At 49.4% G+C, this 16,383-nt stretch overlaps 10 protein-coding genes and 4 non-coding genes across 14 annotated transcripts; 8 read left to right on the top strand and 6 right to left on the bottom strand.

Annotated features, from left to right (window-relative positions):
* Positions 1–635: 635 nt before the first annotated feature.
* LOC149722660 (U2 spliceosomal RNA) lies at positions 636–829 on the bottom strand. The gene has a single exon (XR_016387249.1). It is a non-coding gene; the product is annotated as a U2 spliceosomal RNA (small nuclear RNA).
* A 395-nt stretch (positions 830–1,224) lies between these two features.
* Positions 1,225–1,331, bottom strand: LOC149722659 (U6 spliceosomal RNA). The gene has a single exon (XR_016387253.1). It is a non-coding gene; the product is annotated as a U6 spliceosomal RNA (small nuclear RNA).
* LOC149722655 (histone H2A type 1) lies at positions 1,227–5,745 on the bottom strand. The gene has a single exon (XM_089893729.1). The coding sequence runs from the start codon at positions 5,743–5,745 to the stop codon at positions 5,368–5,370; it is 378 nt and encodes a 125-aa protein (XP_089749855.1). The 3' UTR covers positions 1,227–5,367.
* Positions 2,026–2,654, top strand: LOC149722658 (histone H1.0-like). The gene has a single exon (XM_089893727.1). It carries the CDS (start codon positions 2,026–2,028, stop codon positions 2,584–2,586), a length of 561 nt encoding a protein of 186 aa, XP_089749853.1. The 3' UTR covers positions 2,587–2,654.
* Positions 4,063–4,421, top strand: LOC149722657 (histone H4). The gene has a single exon (XM_089893731.1). The coding sequence runs from the start codon at positions 4,063–4,065 to the stop codon at positions 4,372–4,374; it is 312 nt and encodes a 103-aa protein (XP_089749857.1). The 3' UTR covers positions 4,375–4,421.
* On the top strand, positions 4,657–5,297 carry LOC149722656 (histone H3). Its single transcript, XM_089893728.1, has one exon. It carries the CDS (start codon positions 4,657–4,659, stop codon positions 5,065–5,067), a length of 411 nt encoding a protein of 136 aa, XP_089749854.1. The 3' UTR covers positions 5,068–5,297.
* A 421-nt stretch (positions 5,746–6,166) lies between the features above and the next one.
* On the top strand, positions 6,167–6,607 carry LOC149722654 (histone H2B.1-like). The gene has a single exon (XM_089893730.1). It carries the CDS (start codon positions 6,167–6,169, stop codon positions 6,527–6,529), a length of 363 nt encoding a protein of 120 aa, XP_089749856.1. The 3' UTR covers positions 6,530–6,607.
* A 3,269-nt stretch (positions 6,608–9,876) lies between these two features.
* On the bottom strand, positions 9,877–10,070 carry LOC149722653 (U2 spliceosomal RNA). The gene has a single exon (XR_016387248.1). It is a non-coding gene; the product is annotated as a U2 spliceosomal RNA (small nuclear RNA).
* Positions 9,881–14,985, bottom strand: LOC149722648 (histone H2A type 1). The gene has a single exon (XM_089893735.1). The coding sequence runs from the start codon at positions 14,983–14,985 to the stop codon at positions 14,608–14,610; it is 378 nt and encodes a 125-aa protein (XP_089749861.1). The 3' UTR covers positions 9,881–14,607.
* LOC149722652 (U6 spliceosomal RNA) lies at positions 10,466–10,572 on the bottom strand. Its single transcript, XR_016387247.1, has one exon. It is a non-coding gene; the product is annotated as a U6 spliceosomal RNA (small nuclear RNA).
* Positions 11,267–11,895, top strand: LOC149722651 (histone H1.0-like). The gene has a single exon (XM_089893733.1). The coding sequence runs from the start codon at positions 11,267–11,269 to the stop codon at positions 11,825–11,827; it is 561 nt and encodes a 186-aa protein (XP_089749859.1). The 3' UTR covers positions 11,828–11,895.
* On the top strand, positions 13,303–13,661 carry LOC149722650 (histone H4). Its single transcript, XM_089893737.1, has one exon. The coding sequence runs from the start codon at positions 13,303–13,305 to the stop codon at positions 13,612–13,614; it is 312 nt and encodes a 103-aa protein (XP_089749863.1). The 3' UTR covers positions 13,615–13,661.
* Positions 13,897–14,537, top strand: LOC149722649 (histone H3). Its single transcript, XM_089893734.1, has one exon. The coding sequence runs from the start codon at positions 13,897–13,899 to the stop codon at positions 14,305–14,307; it is 411 nt and encodes a 136-aa protein (XP_089749860.1). The 3' UTR covers positions 14,308–14,537.
* Positions 14,986–15,406: 421 nt separating the features above from the next.
* Positions 15,407–15,847, top strand: LOC149722647 (histone H2B.1-like). The gene has a single exon (XM_089893736.1). The coding sequence runs from the start codon at positions 15,407–15,409 to the stop codon at positions 15,767–15,769; it is 363 nt and encodes a 120-aa protein (XP_089749862.1). The 3' UTR covers positions 15,770–15,847.
* Positions 15,848–16,383: the final 536 nt, after the last annotated feature.

The following is a 16,383-nucleotide window of genomic DNA, read 5'->3' as shown; positions in this document are numbered from 1 at the left end:
TATTGGTACGGGTAAGCTAGAGCCCCACTCTTCACGTCTCGTGTCATGCGATCGGGGATGTTAACTTTTCTTCTCAAGGGCCACTTTAACATTAGGAATTGTCACTCATTCGTTTAACAAACGAACTAGATTATAGCGCTTAAATTCCCCAGTAAACGAAGATTGTTTTTCGACTCCAAGTGAACATGTCCGACATGTTCGGGCATTCTATTTGAATAAGGTAAGAATATGGGCCGAGGCTCAAACTATATTTTATATCGCTGTTCTCAGTCTTTTCTGTATCCCTCCAGCTTTAATGAATGTAATAAAAAACCCTTAGCCTTGATGTCACAAACCCTAACCCCATGCACAGTCGCTATCACTAACCGCGATCCCCCGACGTCACCACCTACCCCTAGCTCCTAATTCCTGTAACCCCCAACTTACAAAATTCCTAACAGTTGCCCATAAATCTATTTTCTGTACATACCGCTTCTTTCTACTGGAAAGTTACACAAGTTTGACTACTTTTTGGACATTTATTCGGGACTGTTTTCTTTGGCAAATTTTACTCTTCGAAAGTGTAAGGCAGGATGGACCTTGCATATATACGGAGAATGTGTTTGTTTATTGGTTTGTTATTATTCCACCGGAGTGGAATGTGGGCCGAACCTGGAGGTACTGCAATACCAGGACAACCCGTGAGCAGGGTGGAGCAAGCTCCAGCACCATGCCCTATGTTCAAAAATCCGATTAATACATAGAGGAAACGAATCGTTTCCGTCCCAGGTATTAAACTGAGAAGAACAGATACTACACTTGATCTTAGCTCAAAGAGCCGAGAAGCGATACCTCTGTAGGTCCTCCGGATCACTTATTCGAGATAAGCGGTTTAAATGCGTTTGCTCTTTGGCGCACCGCGCCCCGGTGGAACTGGGCTATACCAGACACACGGGATAATTTGAATTGATCGAAGTCAAATGATTTCTCCAACAGCGTTTTGCTCTTGGTCCTCCTTATCTTACCTCCTCTTCTCTTTTTTTTGCCACCCTCTCCCCCACAAAAATAAAAATTTTATATATATTTTTTTAAATTCGAACAATAACTAGAAAAATAACAACTGTAACAGCAAGAGGTGCAACAACAATTGATGGAAAAAATGAAACAGCCCTCGGGAATTGTTGTTTTTCTTGCTTTATTAGTAAAAGTACAAAACCAAATTTTGGGTGGGGCCTAAAATAGGGGTAAAATATGGAACGCTTCACGATTTTGCGTGTCATCCTTGCGCAGGGGCCATGCTAATCTTCTCTGTATCGATCCAATTTTAGTATATGTACTGCCGAAGCAAGTACATTTATGCCATAGAACGACATCTAAAATGTCGATTTTTGTTCATCCGAAAACTTTGGACCGAGGGAATCGCATACGCGCAGCCGATAATGTTTGACAGGATACAACAAAAGATTGTGCCTGTTTGACCGCTAGACCGCGCATTCGTCTCGCGTCGAGTTGCGCTGGAGGGAAATGTACAAACGACATATTACGGACGCGAGAAATGGGCAAAATATGGATAAAAAAAGAACAAAAAAGAGTTTCGAAAGAAAAATGGCAGGTTCGAGAGAAAAAAAACAAAGAAAAAGGAGATACGGCAAAAGGAGAGACCCGAGAAAAAGGCAGTTTAAAATAAACAAACAAGGTATAGGACAAAGCATAGGGGAAACTGCAAGCTGGCCACAGCACTTCGTTTCGACCAAAAAAACTGTTTCGCAGAGGTTCGAAACACTGTTTCGCAGAGGTTCGAAACAAACGTTTCGATGAGGTTCGAAAAATTGTTTCGGGTAGGTTCGAACAAACGTTATATATACGCATGAACAAAACTATGACTTTTTCGCATAAGGAGAAAGCATAGGCACGGTCGTTGACTGTCTGGTATGTGAATGGTCTAGAGCGCAGCCAATCGGGACCTCCCGTCGCTCGCGCTCTAGGACGCATCGGTATAAAGGCGTTCGACCCGCGCCTGTAGTTGTTAGTCAATCTATTGTAGTCATGGCAGCAGCAGCAGTTAAATCGAAGGCAGGCAGCAAAGCGGCAGCCCCGCTGCACCCAACTTACCAAGTTATGGTGAAGGCAGCAATCGCAGCCAGCAAAGAGAGGTCGGGGTCGTCGTCGCGACAGGCTGTCGTCAAGTACGTGGTTGCCAATTATAAAGTTAAAGAAGATGCAGCGGCGGCGCGGATCCGTCAATGTTTGCAGCGGCTATCGAAAAAGGGCGAAATTCAGCACACCAAAGGCACAGGCGCTTCTGGGTCGTTCAAAATTGCCAAGGTCGTTAACTCCAAGAAACCAGCAAACAAATCGACAAAGGCGGCCACTTCCAAAAAGACAGCGACTCCCGCCAAGAAAATCCCGGCGGGAAGGAAGAAACTGGCGAGCGGTGCAAAGAAAATAACCACCGCGAAGCGGCCGGCGCCCAAGACGGCGAGCGCCAAGTCGACAAAAAAGACCGCCACCAAACCAAAGAAACCGGCAGCGAAAACGGCAAGTAAACCAAAGCCGCCGCCTACAAAGAAACCAGCGGTCAAAAGAGCAACTAAAGGCAAAAAGTAGTTGCGCAAAATCTACAGCAGAAAACGGCTCTTTTCAGAGCCACCCCAATACCAAAGGAGTGTCACCTATATCGTTACTGAAGTATTAGTGTTTTAAACTGCGCCGCAGCTCGGCGCGACCGACCCCATGCTGCGTTCAGACGGCTACACGACCCCCGCCGTGTCGGGCTACGCCAGCCGTTGCGACATAGCTATAGTGATCGCTGATATGGTGCAATCCAACCCCTCCGTCACTTTTTTCTACGCTGTTTCGACGAGGTTCGAAATAACGCATAGGAAAACCAATAGGCGTTCAGAGCTACATTGCCTTTTAAGCCGTCCGTTTCCTTTTCGTGTTTCGAGAAGGTTCGAAAGTCGAACTTGCAGCCCTGGTTCGCCTTTTTTCCACTCAGTTTCGAGGAGGTTCGAAAAAATGCATGGGAGAACCAATAGACGTTCAGAGCTGCGTTGCCTTTTAGGCCGGACTCTCTCTTTTTGTGTTTCGAGAAGGTTCGAAAATCGTACTTGCAGCCCTCGTTCGCTTTTTTTCAACTGTGTTTCGAGGAGGTTCGAAAGAATGCATAGGAGAACCAATAGCCGGGCAGCGCCACAACGCTCTTTAAAGCTGTTTCGCTCATATCTTCTGTTTCGAGAAGGTTCGAAACATCTTGCCGCCAAAAAAACGGACGAAGCGACCTTTCGTAAACGTATTGCGAACGATTTGGCTTTCGGAAGAGCATCGTTTCTCTGCTGTTGCCGTGTCGTGCGACCAGCGACCTGCTGCATCATGTTGCGACGCTCCCCTGCTGAGCCATGTCGCGCGACGGTCAACCACTGTATATTGTCGCGCGATCGGCCCCCCTGCCGCGTCGGTCCGGCGGCAGTCGGTGTCGCGCGACCGGCCCCCCTGCCGCGTCGGTCTGGCGGCAGTCGGTGTCGCGCGACCGGCCCACCTGTAGCGACGGTCTGGCGGCAGTCGGTGTCGCGCGACCGGCCCACCTGTCGCGTCGGTCTGGCTGCAGTCGCTTTGCGCGACCCACCCGTTGCCTTCGTTCGGCTGCCCGCCGCTGTGTCGGGCTACGTCGCCCGTTGCGACATAGCCGAACTGATCGCTGAAATGGTGCAATCCAACCTCTCAGCCGCTTTTTTCTACGCTGTTTCGACGAGGTTCGTAATAATGCATGGGAAAACCAATAGGCGTTCGGAGCCGCATTGCCTTTTAAGCCGTCCTCTCTCTTTTTGTGTTTCGAGAAGGTTCGAATATCGAACCTGCAGGTCTCGTTCGCTTTTTTCTTTTTGTTTCGAGGAGGTTCGAAAGAATGCATTGAAGAACCAATGGCCGATCGGTCTGCACTGTTATTTCCTTGCACCTTTTGTTTCGATAAGGTTCGTAAGCGGGCTATATATTCTCTGGGCGAGCCAATCGCTGCTGTTAGTTACGCTGTACGTGTCCTGAGTTGCTGTATTTCTGTAGAAAAGCTGTACTGTCAAAGAAATAATGTCCGGACGAGGAAAAGGAGGCAAGGGTTTAGGAAAGGGAGGAGCGAAGCGCCATCGCAAAGTGCTGCGAGATAACATCCAAGGCATAACCAAGCCTGCGATTCGAAGGTTGGCTCGTCGTGGAGGCGTCAAGCGAATTTCTGGTCTCATCTACGAAGAGACAAGGGGCGTCCTTAAAGTGTTCTTGGAGAACGTGATCCGTGATGCTGTCACCTACACCGAGCACGCCAAGCGCAAGACCGTCACCGCCCTCGACGTCGTCTATGCTCTCAAGAGGCAAGGACGTACTCTATACGGTTTCGGCGGCTAGACTGAAACCACCCACAATTTCGACCGGCCCTTTTCAGGGCCACCCATTTTTGTACAAAGAGAAATTCTGCTTGCTGCTTCGGCCGTTGGCGACGCGCGGAACTTGCGACGTTCGATGTCTGAAAATTTTACCCGTCGCCCGATTACAACGAAGGCTAGAACTGCGCCGCGCACCTAGGCTCCTGATTGGTTGTCAGGCCTTATCCAATTAGATCGCCGCTCGTTGTGTATAAGAACCGACCCCCGTCGAGGTAACGAGCACATTCAAAGTTTAGCAGGAGTTATGGCACGAACCAAGCAGACAGCACGAAAATCCACGGGAGGCAAAGCTCCGCGCAAGCAGCTGGCGACGAAGGCCGCCAGGAAGAGTGCACCCGCAACAGGCGGTGTGAAGAAGCCTCACCGATACCGACCGGGTACAGTCGCGTTGCGCGAAATCCGTCGGTACCAGAAATCGACAGAGCTGCTCATTCGCAAGTTGCCGTTCCAGCGTCTTGTTCGCGAGATCGCGCAGGATTTCAAGACCGACCTGCGATTTCAGAGCAGCGCCGTCATGGCACTTCAAGAAGCGAGCGAAGCATATTTGGTCGGGCTTTTCGAGGACACCAACCTTTGCGCCATCCACGCAAAGCGTGTGACCATCATGCCGAAAGACATTCAACTGGCTCGTCGAATCCGTGGAGAGCGAGCTTAGACCCCAATCTGTTCTACCACTCATAAACGGCTCTTTTCAGAGCCACCCAAACTTGCCAAAGAGATCACTGTGTTTTTATTTTAATGTAAAATGTAGTCGAGTGCCGATGTACGTCGGGCCGACGTTTAGTAAAAGTACTGTGTCGGTGAAAACTTGTACGGTTGCGCAAAACATTTGCTGCAAAGTATCGTTCGTTTAAAACTCGGGCAAGTAAAATTACAACCGATAAACGGCATCTCTTTAATTGAAATATGGGTGGCCCTGAAAAGAGCCGTTTGTTTTGTTACGAAGGACTGCAATTTAAGCTTTCTTCTGGGTCTTTTTAGGCAAGAGCACAGCTTGAATGTTGGGTAGCACTCCGCCCTGCGCGATGGTTACTTTTCCCAATAGCTTGTTCAACTCTTCGTCGTTTCGCACAGCAAGCTGAAGGTGCCTGGGAATAATTCTGGTCTTCTTGTTGTCACGGGCAGCATTGCCGGCCAACTCTAGCACTTCGGCGCTAAGATACTCGAGAACAGCAGCCAAGTAAACCGGTGCGCCGGCCCCAACTCGTTCAGAGTAGTGACCATTTCGCAGCAGTCTGTGAACCCGACCGACTGGAAACTGCAGGCCTGCTCTCGACGACCGACTTTTTGGCTTCGCCTTGGATTTTCCTCCGCCTTTTCCTCGTCCTGACATTCTGTTAGTTTGATCTGTCTAATGGTCTATGAATACCGAATCGGCGGTCGCCCACCTTATATACCGAGGGAAAAAATCGACAGCAGCCTTAGGATTTTGCGAGAGCGCCGCGGCGACCAATGGGAGGCGAAGAAAAATATAACAAAGGCTTCTCTCGATCCTCATTTGCATGTGCGTCACAAAAAAGATCGACAGCAGCCTCAGAGCCGTGCGAGAGAGCCGCAGCGACCAATGAGATGCGAGGAAAATTATAACGGAGGCTGCTCTCGATCCTCATTTGCATGCACGTCACGAAAAAAGTCGACAGCAGCCCCAGAACCAATGAGGTGCGAGGAAGAATATAACAGAGGCTTCTTTCGATCCTCATTTGCATGCCGGTTACTATAAGTTCAAGCGATTCGTTGGCAACGTATCATTCGAAATGGCACCCTCAGGCAAAGGAACGAAGAAAGCTGTGAAGAAAGCGGCGCCGGCCGACCAGAAAAAGAAGCGAAGACAGAAGCGCAAGGAGAGCTTCTCCATCTATGTGTACAAAGTGCTGAAGCAAGTACACCCCGACACTGGCATCTCCAGCAAAGCGATGAGCATCATGAACTCGTTCGTCAACGACATTTTCGAGCGCATATCGCAGGAGTCGTCAAAACTATCAACCTACAACAAGCGTACCACCATCAGCAGTCGGGAGATCCAAACCGCAGTGCGTCTGCTACTACCCGGTGAGCTCGCAAAGCACGCCGTCTCCGAAGGAACCAAAGCCGTGACAAAGTACACCAGCTCCAAGTGAGAAGTACCCACGGAACCATCACTCTGCAAACGGCTCTTTTCAGAGCCACCCAATTCAGTAAACGAGATGCAATCTTAAGCGGCGCCATTTTGTCATGTCGCTTTCAGGTTGTTGCGTCGCCAATTGACGCGGCATGTGAACGAACCAATCACGCCGCACTAAGAAAGCGGGAAAATCCTAACGGTCGCGTGTAGGTGGTGTCATGACAGGTCAAGGAAAGGGTACGCTAGGTCAGCGGTATTTGAAGTCTAACCGCAATTGGTTAGGCGATTGTCCAATAAAGCGTTTCCGCGGGGGTATTTAAAACGAAATGCCCTTGAAAATGATGTTAAATTGTCAGTGTCAGTTCAAGAAGCCTCAGGTCAGGTCAGAAAGCCAGCTCAGGTCAACCCGCCGCCATTGTTGCGTCTAGTCGCACCGCCCGCCGCCGCGCGACAGCCCCCTGCCGTGTAATGTCGCGCTGCCTCGTCGCTCGACAGCCGCCCGCTGTGCAATGTCGCGCCGCCTCGTCGTCGCTGCTCGACGGCCCCCTGCTGTACAATGTCGTGCGAGCGACCACCTGCTGCGTCGCGCCGCCCGCAGACATGCTGTCCACCCGTCGCGCATCCCTTCTGTTTCGAGGAGGTTCGACATAATGTACAGAAAACCAATAGGCGTCGGCGCCGTACAGCCTTTCAAGCTGGCCACTTTCTCTTTCTTGTTTCGAGAAGGTTCGAAAGTCAAGACTGCAGGCAAGCTCTCGATCGTTTTTTTCCGTTGTTTCGAGAAGGTTCGAAAGGATACATTGCCAAACCAATAGGCGCACTGTTTGTTAGGACTGATTTCTTGCACTTGTGTTTCGGGAAGGTTCGAGTCTTGCTGCGCAAACGTGTTACAAACGTTTTCCGCATTGGCAACAGCTTTGTTTCTTTGATGTTTCCATGTCGCGCGACCGTCCCACCTGCCGCGTCGCGCTGTCGGCCGCGCCATGTGGGCCGACCCATCAACTGCTCTCGAAGCGTCAGGTAAACGTTTTATAAACGAAAAGTGGCGGCGACAAAAGAATCTTCGACGGTTTAAAACCGCTTACGTTTTGCAAAAGTTTCCCCATCAAAAAAGGTGGCGCATTTTTTTAATAAATCGAGCGCCGAGCAGGAGAAGCTTCGACGTTTTGAAAACGTATTCTTTACGTTTTGAAAACGTTTTTACCACGGGAAGTGGTGGCGCTCTTTGTAATTAATAGAGCGCCGAGCACATGATTCCCCGACGTTCCGAAAACGTACTTTTTTCGTTTTTAACACATTTCCACCAAGAAAAGTGGTGGCGCTATATCTAATTAATCCTCTTTACACGCGGCGCCACGCGTCATGTCTCGTATTGCGATACCACACCAGGGGTTAATGTCTGGCCATGTCCACACGCAGCGCCGCTCACAAGGGGCCATGTCTGGCTGTCTGGCCATTGTCACACGCAGCGCCACGCGTCATGGGCCATGTCTGCCACGTTGCCAAACGCAACACCCACGGGCCAGCGCCACGTTGCCACACGCCACACCACGGGCCATCAAAACGTCAACAAGTCAAGTCAAGTCAAGTCAAGTCAAGTCAAGTCAAGTCAAGTCAAGTCAAGTCAAGTCAAGTCAAGTCAAGTCAAGTCAAGTCAAGTCAAGTCAAGTCAAGTCAAGTCAAGTCAAGTCAAGTCAAGTCAAGTCAAGTCAAGTCAAGTCAAGTCAAGTCAAGTCAAGTCAAGTCAAGTCAAGTCAAGTCAAGTCAAGTCAAGTCAAGTCAAGTCAAGTCAAGTCAAGTCAAGTCAAGTCAAGTCAAGTCAAGTCAAGTCAAGTCAAGTCAAGTCAAGTCAAGTCAAGTCAAGTCAAGTCAAGTCAAGTCAAGTCAAGTCAAGTCAAGTCAAGTCAAGTCAAGTCAAGTCAAGTCAAGTCAAGTCAAGTCAAGTCAAGTCAAGTCAAGTCAAGTCAAGTCAAGTCAAGTCAAGTCAAGTCAAGTCAAGTCAAGTCAAGTCAAGTCAAGTCAAGTCAAGTCAAGTCAAGTCAAGTCAAGTCAAGTCAAGTCAAGTCAAGTCAAGTCAAGTCAAGTCAAGTCAAGTCAAGTCAAGTCAAGTCAAGTCAAGTCAAGTCAAGTCAAGTCAAGTCAAGTCAAGTCAAGTCAAGTCAAGTCAAGTCAAGTCAAGTCAAGTCAAGTCAAGTCAAGTCAAGTCAAGTCAAGTCAAGTCAAGTCAAGTCAAGTCAAGTCAAGTCAAGTCAAGTCAAGTCAAGTCAAGTCAAGTCAAGTCAAGTCAAGTCAAGTCAAGTCAAGTCAAGTCAAGTCAAGTCAAGTCAAGTCACGTTCACGGCACGGCATGGCAAATGTAGAGGACTGCTTGATGTGTAAGGCCCTTTTCAGGGCCACCAATATACATACGAAAGAGTTAATGAGCTTTTAAACGTACTCCGAACGTTTTAAAGTTTCAATTTTTTTCTTGTCCGGCAGCCAAGCCAATCTTCTCTGTACAGTTCCAATTATGGAATTCATTGTGTGATGTAGGTGGCTTGGATGCTTAAGAATTGTCACGGGAAATGTTAAACTTCCCATTTAAGGGCAACCTTCGTTGTTTAAACGTATTACCTTTCATGGGTTGCCTAGGGTCCCAAAAAGTTTGGCCGGACGTATACTTAACGAATTGAATTAAGCACTGTTTGACTTCCTTGAGGCCAGCGCGATCTTCTCTGTAGTTTTCCAATATTGGTACGGGTAAGCTAGAGCCCCACTCTTCACGTCTCGTGTCATGCGATCGGGGATGTTAACTTTTCTTCTCAAGGGCCACTTTAACATTAGGAATTGTCACTCATTCGTTTAACAAACGAACTAGATTATAGCGCTTAAATTCCCCAGTAAACGAAGATTGTTTTTCGACTCCAAGTGAACATGTCCGACATGTTCGGGCATTCTATTTGAATAAGGTAAGAATATGGGCCGAGGCTCAAACTATATTTTATATCGCTGTTCTCAGTCTTTTCTGTATCCCTCCAGCTTTAATGAATGTAATAAAAAACCCTTAGCCTTGATGTCACAAACCCTAACCCCATGCACAGTCGCTATCACTAACCGCGATCCCCCGACGTCACCACCTACCCCTAGCTCCTAATTCCTGTAACCCCCAACTTACAAAATTCCTAACAGTTGCCCATAAATCTATTTTCTGTACATACCGCTTCTTTCTACTGGAAAGTTACACAAGTTTGACTACTTTTTGGACATTTATTCGGGACTGTTTTCTTTGGCAAATTTTACTCTTCGAAAGTGTAAGGCAGGATGGACCTTGCATATATACGGAGAATGTGTTTGTTTATTGGTTTGTTATTATTCCACCGGAGTGGAATGTGGGCCGAACCTGGAGGTACTGCAATACCAGGACAACCCGTGAGCAGGGTGGAGCAAGCTCCAGCACCATGCCCTATGTTCAAAAATCCGATTAATACATAGAGGAAACGAATCGTTTCCGTCCCAGGTATTAAACTGAGAAGAACAGATACTACACTTGATCTTAGCTCAAAGAGCCGAGAAGCGATACCTCTGTAGGTCCTCCGGATCACTTATTCGAGATAAGCGGTTTAAATGCGTTTGCTCTTTGGCGCACCGCGCCCCGGTGGAACTGGGCTATACCAGACACACGGGATAATTTGAATTGATCGAAGTCAAATGATTTCTCCAACAGCGTTTTGCTCTTGGTCCTCCTTATCTTACCTCCTCTTCTCTTTTTTTTGCCACCCTCTCCCCCACAAAAATAAAAATTTTATATATATTTTTTTAAATTCGAACAATAACTAGAAAAATAACAACTGTAACAGCAAGAGGTGCAACAACAATTGATGGAAAAAATGAAACAGCCCTCGGGAATTGTTGTTTTTCTTGCTTTATTAGTAAAAGTACAAAACCAAATTTTGGGTGGGGCCTAAAATAGGGGTAAAATATGGAACGCTTCACGATTTTGCGTGTCATCCTTGCGCAGGGGCCATGCTAATCTTCTCTGTATCGATCCAATTTTAGTATATGTACTGCCGAAGCAAGTACATTTATGCCATAGAACGACATCTAAAATGTCGATTTTTGTTCATCCGAAAACTTTGGACCGAGGGAATCGCATACGCGCAGCCGATAATGTTTGACAGGATACAACAAAAGATTGTGCCTGTTTGACCGCTAGACCGCGCATTCGTCTCGCGTCGAGTTGCGCTGGAGGGAAATGTACAAACGACATATTACGGACGCGAGAAATGGGCAAAATATGGATAAAAAAAGAACAAAAAAGAGTTTCGAAAGAAAAATGGCAGGTTCGAGAGAAAAAAAACAAAGAAAAAGGAGATACGGCAAAAGGAGAGACCCGAGAAAAAGGCAGTTTAAAATAAACAAACAAGGTATAGGACAAAGCATAGGGGAAACTGCAAGCTGGCCACAGCACTTCGTTTCGACCAAAAAAACTGTTTCGCAGAGGTTCGAAACACTGTTTCGCAGAGGTTCGAAACAAACGTTTCGATGAGGTTCGAAAAATTGTTTCGGGTAGGTTCGAACAAACGTTATATATACGCATGAACAAAACTATGACTTTTTCGCATAAGGAGAAAGCATAGGCACGGTCGTTGACTGTCTGGTATGTGAATGGTCTAGAGCGCAGCCAATCGGGACCTCCCGTCGCTCGCGCTCTAGGACGCATCGGTATAAAGGCGTTCGACCCGCGCCTGTAGTTGTTAGTCAATCTATTGTAGTCATGGCAGCAGCAGCAGTTAAATCGAAGGCAGGCAGCAAAGCGGCAGCCCCGCTGCACCCAACTTACCAAGTTATGGTGAAGGCAGCAATCGCAGCCAGCAAAGAGAGGTCGGGGTCGTCGTCGCGACAGGCTGTCGTCAAGTACGTGGTTGCCAATTATAAAGTTAAAGAAGATGCAGCGGCGGCGCGGATCCGTCAATGTTTGCAGCGGCTATCGAAAAAGGGCGAAATTCAGCACACCAAAGGCACAGGCGCTTCTGGGTCGTTCAAAATTGCCAAGGTCGTTAACTCCAAGAAACCAGCAAACAAATCGACAAAGGCGGCCACTTCCAAAAAGACAGCGACTCCCGCCAAGAAAATCCCGGCGGGAAGGAAGAAACTGGCGAGCGGTGCAAAGAAAATAACCACCGCGAAGCGGCCGGCGCCCAAGACGGCGAGCGCCAAGTCGACAAAAAAGACCGCCACCAAACCAAAGAAACCGGCAGCGAAAACGGCAAGTAAACCAAAGCCGCCGCCTACAAAGAAACCAGCGGTCAAAAGAGCAACTAAAGGCAAAAAGTAGTTGCGCAAAATCTACAGCAGAAAACGGCTCTTTTCAGAGCCACCCCAATACCAAAGGAGTGTCACCTATATCGTTACTGAAGTATTAGTGTTTTAAACTGCGCCGCAGCTCGGCGCGACCGACCCCATGCTGCGTTCAGACGGCTACACGACCCCGCCGTGTCGGGCTACGCCAGCCGTTGCGACATAGCTATAGTGATCGCTGATATGGTGCAATCCAACCCCTCCGTCACTTTTTTCTACGCTGTTTCGACGAGGTTCGAAATAACGCATAGGAAAACCAATAGGCGTTCAGAGCTACATTGCCTTTTAAGCCGTCCGTTTCCTTTTCGTGTTTCGAGAAGGTTCGAAAGTCGAACTTGCAGCCCTGGTTCGCCTTTTTTCCACTCAGTTTCGAGGAGGTTCGAAAAAATGCATGGGAGAACCAATAGACGTTCAGAGCTGCGTTGCCTTTTAGGCCGGACTCTCTCTTTTTGTGTTTCGAGAAGGTTCGAAAATCGTACTTGCAGCCCTCGTTCGCTTTTTTTCAACTGTGTTTCGAGGAGGTTCGAAAGAATGCATAGGAGAACCAATAGCCGGGCAGCGCCACAACGCTCTTTAAAGCTGTTTCGCTCATATCTTCTGTTTCGAGAAGGTTCGAAACATCTTGCCGCCAAAAAAACGGACGAAGCGACCTTTCGTAAACGTATTGCGAACGATTTGGCTTTCGGAAGAGCATCGTTTCTCTGCTGTTGCCGTGTCGTGCGACCAGCGACCTGCTGCATCATGTTGCGACGCTCCCCTGCTGAGCCATGTCGCGCGACGGTCAACCACTGTATATTGTCGCGCGATCGGCCCCCCTGCCGCGTCGGTCCGGCGGCAGTCGGTGTCGCGCGACCGGCCCCCCTGCCGCGTCGGTCTGGCGGCAGTCGGTGTCGCGCGACCGGCCCACCTGTAGCGACGGTCTGGCGGCAGTCGGTGTCGCGCGACCGGCCCACCTGTCGCGTCGGTCTGGCTGCAGTCGCTTTGCGCGACCCACCCGTTGCCTTCGTTCGGCTGCCCGCCGCTGTGTCGGGCTACGTCGCCCGTTGCGACATAGCCGAACTGATCGCTGAAATGGTGCAATCCAACCTCTCAGCCGCTTTTTTCTACGCTGTTTCGACGAGGTTCGTAATAATGCATGGGAAAACCAATAGGCGTTCGGAGCCGCATTGCCTTTTAAGCCGTCCTCTCTCTTTTTGTGTTTCGAGAAGGTTCGAATATCGAACCTGCAGGTCTCGTTCGCTTTTTTCTTTTTGTTTCGAGGAGGTTCGAAAGAATGCATTGAAGAACCAATGGCCGATCGGTCTGCACTGTTATTTCCTTGCACCTTTTGTTTCGATAAGGTTCGTAAGCGGGCTATATATTCTCTGGGCGAGCCAATCGCTGCTGTTAGTTACGCTGTACGTGTCCTGAGTTGCTGTATTTCTGTAGAAAAGCTGTACTGTCAAAGAAATAATGTCCGGACGAGGAAAAGGAGGCAAGGGTTTAGGAAAGGGAGGAGCGAAGCGCCATCGCAAAGTGCTGCGAGATAACATCCAAGGCATAACCAAGCCTGCGATTCGAAGGTTGGCTCGTCGTGGAGGCGTCAAGCGAATTTCTGGTCTCATCTACGAAGAGACAAGGGGCGTCCTTAAAGTGTTCTTGGAGAACGTGATCCGTGATGCTGTCACCTACACCGAGCACGCCAAGCGCAAGACCGTCACCGCCCTCGACGTCGTCTATGCTCTCAAGAGGCAAGGACGTACTCTATACGGTTTCGGCGGCTAGACTGAAACCACCCACAATTTCGACCGGCCCTTTTCAGGGCCACCCATTTTTGTACAAAGAGAAATTCTGCTTGCTGCTTCGGCCGTTGGCGACGCGCGGAACTTGCGACGTTCGATGTCTGAAAATTTTACCCGTCGCCCGATTACAACGAAGGCTAGAACTGCGCCGCGCACCTAGGCTCCTGATTGGTTGTCAGGCCTTATCCAATTAGATCGCCGCTCGTTGTGTATAAGAACCGACCCCCGTCGAGGTAACGAGCACATTCAAAGTTTAGCAGGAGTTATGGCACGAACCAAGCAGACAGCACGAAAATCCACGGGAGGCAAAGCTCCGCGCAAGCAGCTGGCGACGAAGGCCGCCAGGAAGAGTGCACCCGCAACAGGCGGTGTGAAGAAGCCTCACCGATACCGACCGGGTACAGTCGCGTTGCGCGAAATCCGTCGGTACCAGAAATCGACAGAGCTGCTCATTCGCAAGTTGCCGTTCCAGCGTCTTGTTCGCGAGATCGCGCAGGATTTCAAGACCGACCTGCGATTTCAGAGCAGCGCCGTCATGGCACTTCAAGAAGCGAGCGAAGCATATTTGGTCGGGCTTTTCGAGGACACCAACCTTTGCGCCATCCACGCAAAGCGTGTGACCATCATGCCGAAAGACATTCAACTGGCTCGTCGAATCCGTGGAGAGCGAGCTTAGACCCCAATCTGTTCTACCACTCATAAACGGCTCTTTTCAGAGCCACCCAAACTTGCCAAAGAGATCACTGTGTTTTTATTTTAATGTAAAATGTAGTCGAGTGCCGATGTACGTCGGGCCGACGTTTAGTAAAAGTACTGTGTCGGTGAAAACTTGTACGGTTGCGCAAAACATTTGCTGCAAAGTATCGTTCGTTTAAAACTCGGGCAAGTAAAATTACAACCGATAAACGGCATCTCTTTAATTGAAATATGGGTGGCCCTGAAAAGAGCCGTTTGTTTTGTTACGAAGGACTGCAATTTAAGCTTTCTTCTGGGTCTTTTTAGGCAAGAGCACAGCTTGAATGTTGGGTAGCACTCCGCCCTGCGCGATGGTTACTTTTCCCAATAGCTTGTTCAACTCTTCGTCGTTTCGCACAGCAAGCTGAAGGTGCCTGGGAATAATTCTGGTCTTCTTGTTGTCACGGGCAGCATTGCCGGCCAACTCTAGCACTTCGGCGCTAAGATACTCGAGAACAGCAGCCAAGTAAACCGGTGCGCCGGCCCCAACTCGTTCAGAGTAGTGACCATTTCGCAGCAGTCTGTGAACCCGACCGACTGGAAACTGCAGGCCTGCTCTCGACGACCGACTTTTTGGCTTCGCCTTGGATTTTCCTCCGCCTTTTCCTCGTCCTGACATTCTGTTAGTTTGATCTGTCTAATGGTCTATGAATACCGAATCGGCGGTCGCCCACCTTATATACCGAGGGAAAAAATCGACAGCAGCCTTAGGATTTTGCGAGAGCGCCGCGGCGACCAATGGGAGGCGAAGAAAAATATAACAAAGGCTTCTCTCGATCCTCATTTGCATGTGCGTCACAAAAAAGATCGACAGCAGCCTCAGAGCCGTGCGAGAGAGCCGCAGCGACCAATGAGATGCGAGGAAAATTATAACGGAGGCTGCTCTCGATCCTCATTTGCATGCACGTCACGAAAAAAGTCGACAGCAGCCCCAGAACCAATGAGGTGCGAGGAAGAATATAACAGAGGCTTCTTTCGATCCTCATTTGCATGCCGGTTACTATAAGTTCAAGCGATTCGTTGGCAACGTATCATTCGAAATGGCACCCTCAGGCAAAGGAACGAAGAAAGCTGTGAAGAAAGCGGCGCCGGCCGACCAGAAAAAGAAGCGAAGACAGAAGCGCAAGGAGAGCTTCTCCATCTATGTGTACAAAGTGCTGAAGCAAGTACACCCCGACACTGGCATCTCCAGCAAAGCGATGAGCATCATGAACTCGTTCGTCAACGACATTTTCGAGCGCATATCGCAGGAGTCGTCAAAACTATCAACCTACAACAAGCGTACCACCATCAGCAGTCGGGAGATCCAAACCGCAGTGCGTCTGCTACTACCCGGTGAGCTCGCAAAGCACGCCGTCTCCGAAGGAACCAAAGCCGTGACAAAGTACACCAGCTCCAAGTGAGAAGTACCCACGGAACCATCACTCTGCAAACGGCTCTTTTCAGAGCCACCCAATTCAGTAAACGAGATGCAATCTTAAGCGGCGCCATTTTGTCATGTCGCTTTCAGGTTGTTGCGTCGCCAATTGACGCGGCATGTGAACGAACCAATCACGCCGCACTAAGAAAGCGGGAAAATCCTAACGGTCGCGTGTAGGTGGTGTCATGACAGGTCAAGGAAAGGGTACGCTAGGTCAGCGGTATTTGAAGTCTAACCGCAATTGGTTAGGCGATTGTCCAATAAAGCGTTTCCGCGGGGGTATTTAAAACGAAATGCCCTTGAAAATGATGTTAAATTGTCAGTGTCAGTTCAAGAAGCCTCAGGTCAGGTCAGAAAGCCAGCTCAGGTCAACCCGCCGCCATTGTTGCGTCTAGTCGCACCGCCCGCCGCCGCGCGACAGCCCCTGCCGTGTAATGTCGCGCTGCTCGTCGCTCGACAGCCGCCCGCTGTGCAATGTCGCGCCGCCTCGTCGTCGCTGCTCGACGGCCCCCTGCTGTACAATGTCGTGCGAGCGACCACCTGCTGCGTCGCGCCGCCCGCAGACATGCTGTCCACCCGTCGCGCATCCCTTCTGTT

The sequence above is a fragment of the Ciona robusta genome, unplaced genomic scaffold, assembly GCF_009617815.1.
Source record: "Ciona robusta unplaced genomic scaffold, ASM961781v2 AP042765.1".
NCBI classification, from domain to species: Eukaryota; Metazoa; Chordata; class Ascidiacea; order Phlebobranchia; family Cionidae; genus Ciona; species Ciona robusta.
This window is presented reverse-complemented; position numbering and strand designations above follow the sequence as displayed.

Bases quoted from the DNA above. Each gene is read 5' to 3' on its own strand.
- LOC149722654 (XM_089893730.1), top strand. From the start codon at position 6,167: ATGGCACCCTCAGGCAAAGGAACGAAGAAAGCTGTGAAGAAAGCGGCG.
- LOC149722655 (XM_089893729.1), bottom strand. From the start codon at position 5,745: ATGTCAGGACGAGGAAAAGGCGGAGGAAAATCCAAGGCGAAGCCAAAA.
- LOC149722649 (XM_089893734.1), top strand. From the start codon at position 13,897: ATGGCACGAACCAAGCAGACAGCACGAAAATCCACGGGAGGCAAAGCT.
- LOC149722657 (XM_089893731.1), top strand. From the start codon at position 4,063: ATGTCCGGACGAGGAAAAGGAGGCAAGGGTTTAGGAAAGGGAGGAGCG.
- LOC149722648 (XM_089893735.1), bottom strand. From the start codon at position 14,985: ATGTCAGGACGAGGAAAAGGCGGAGGAAAATCCAAGGCGAAGCCAAAA.
- LOC149722650 (XM_089893737.1), top strand. From the start codon at position 13,303: ATGTCCGGACGAGGAAAAGGAGGCAAGGGTTTAGGAAAGGGAGGAGCG.
- LOC149722647 (XM_089893736.1), top strand. From the start codon at position 15,407: ATGGCACCCTCAGGCAAAGGAACGAAGAAAGCTGTGAAGAAAGCGGCG.
- LOC149722651 (XM_089893733.1), top strand. From the start codon at position 11,267: ATGGCAGCAGCAGCAGTTAAATCGAAGGCAGGCAGCAAAGCGGCAGCC.
- LOC149722658 (XM_089893727.1), top strand. From the start codon at position 2,026: ATGGCAGCAGCAGCAGTTAAATCGAAGGCAGGCAGCAAAGCGGCAGCC.
- LOC149722656 (XM_089893728.1), top strand. From the start codon at position 4,657: ATGGCACGAACCAAGCAGACAGCACGAAAATCCACGGGAGGCAAAGCT.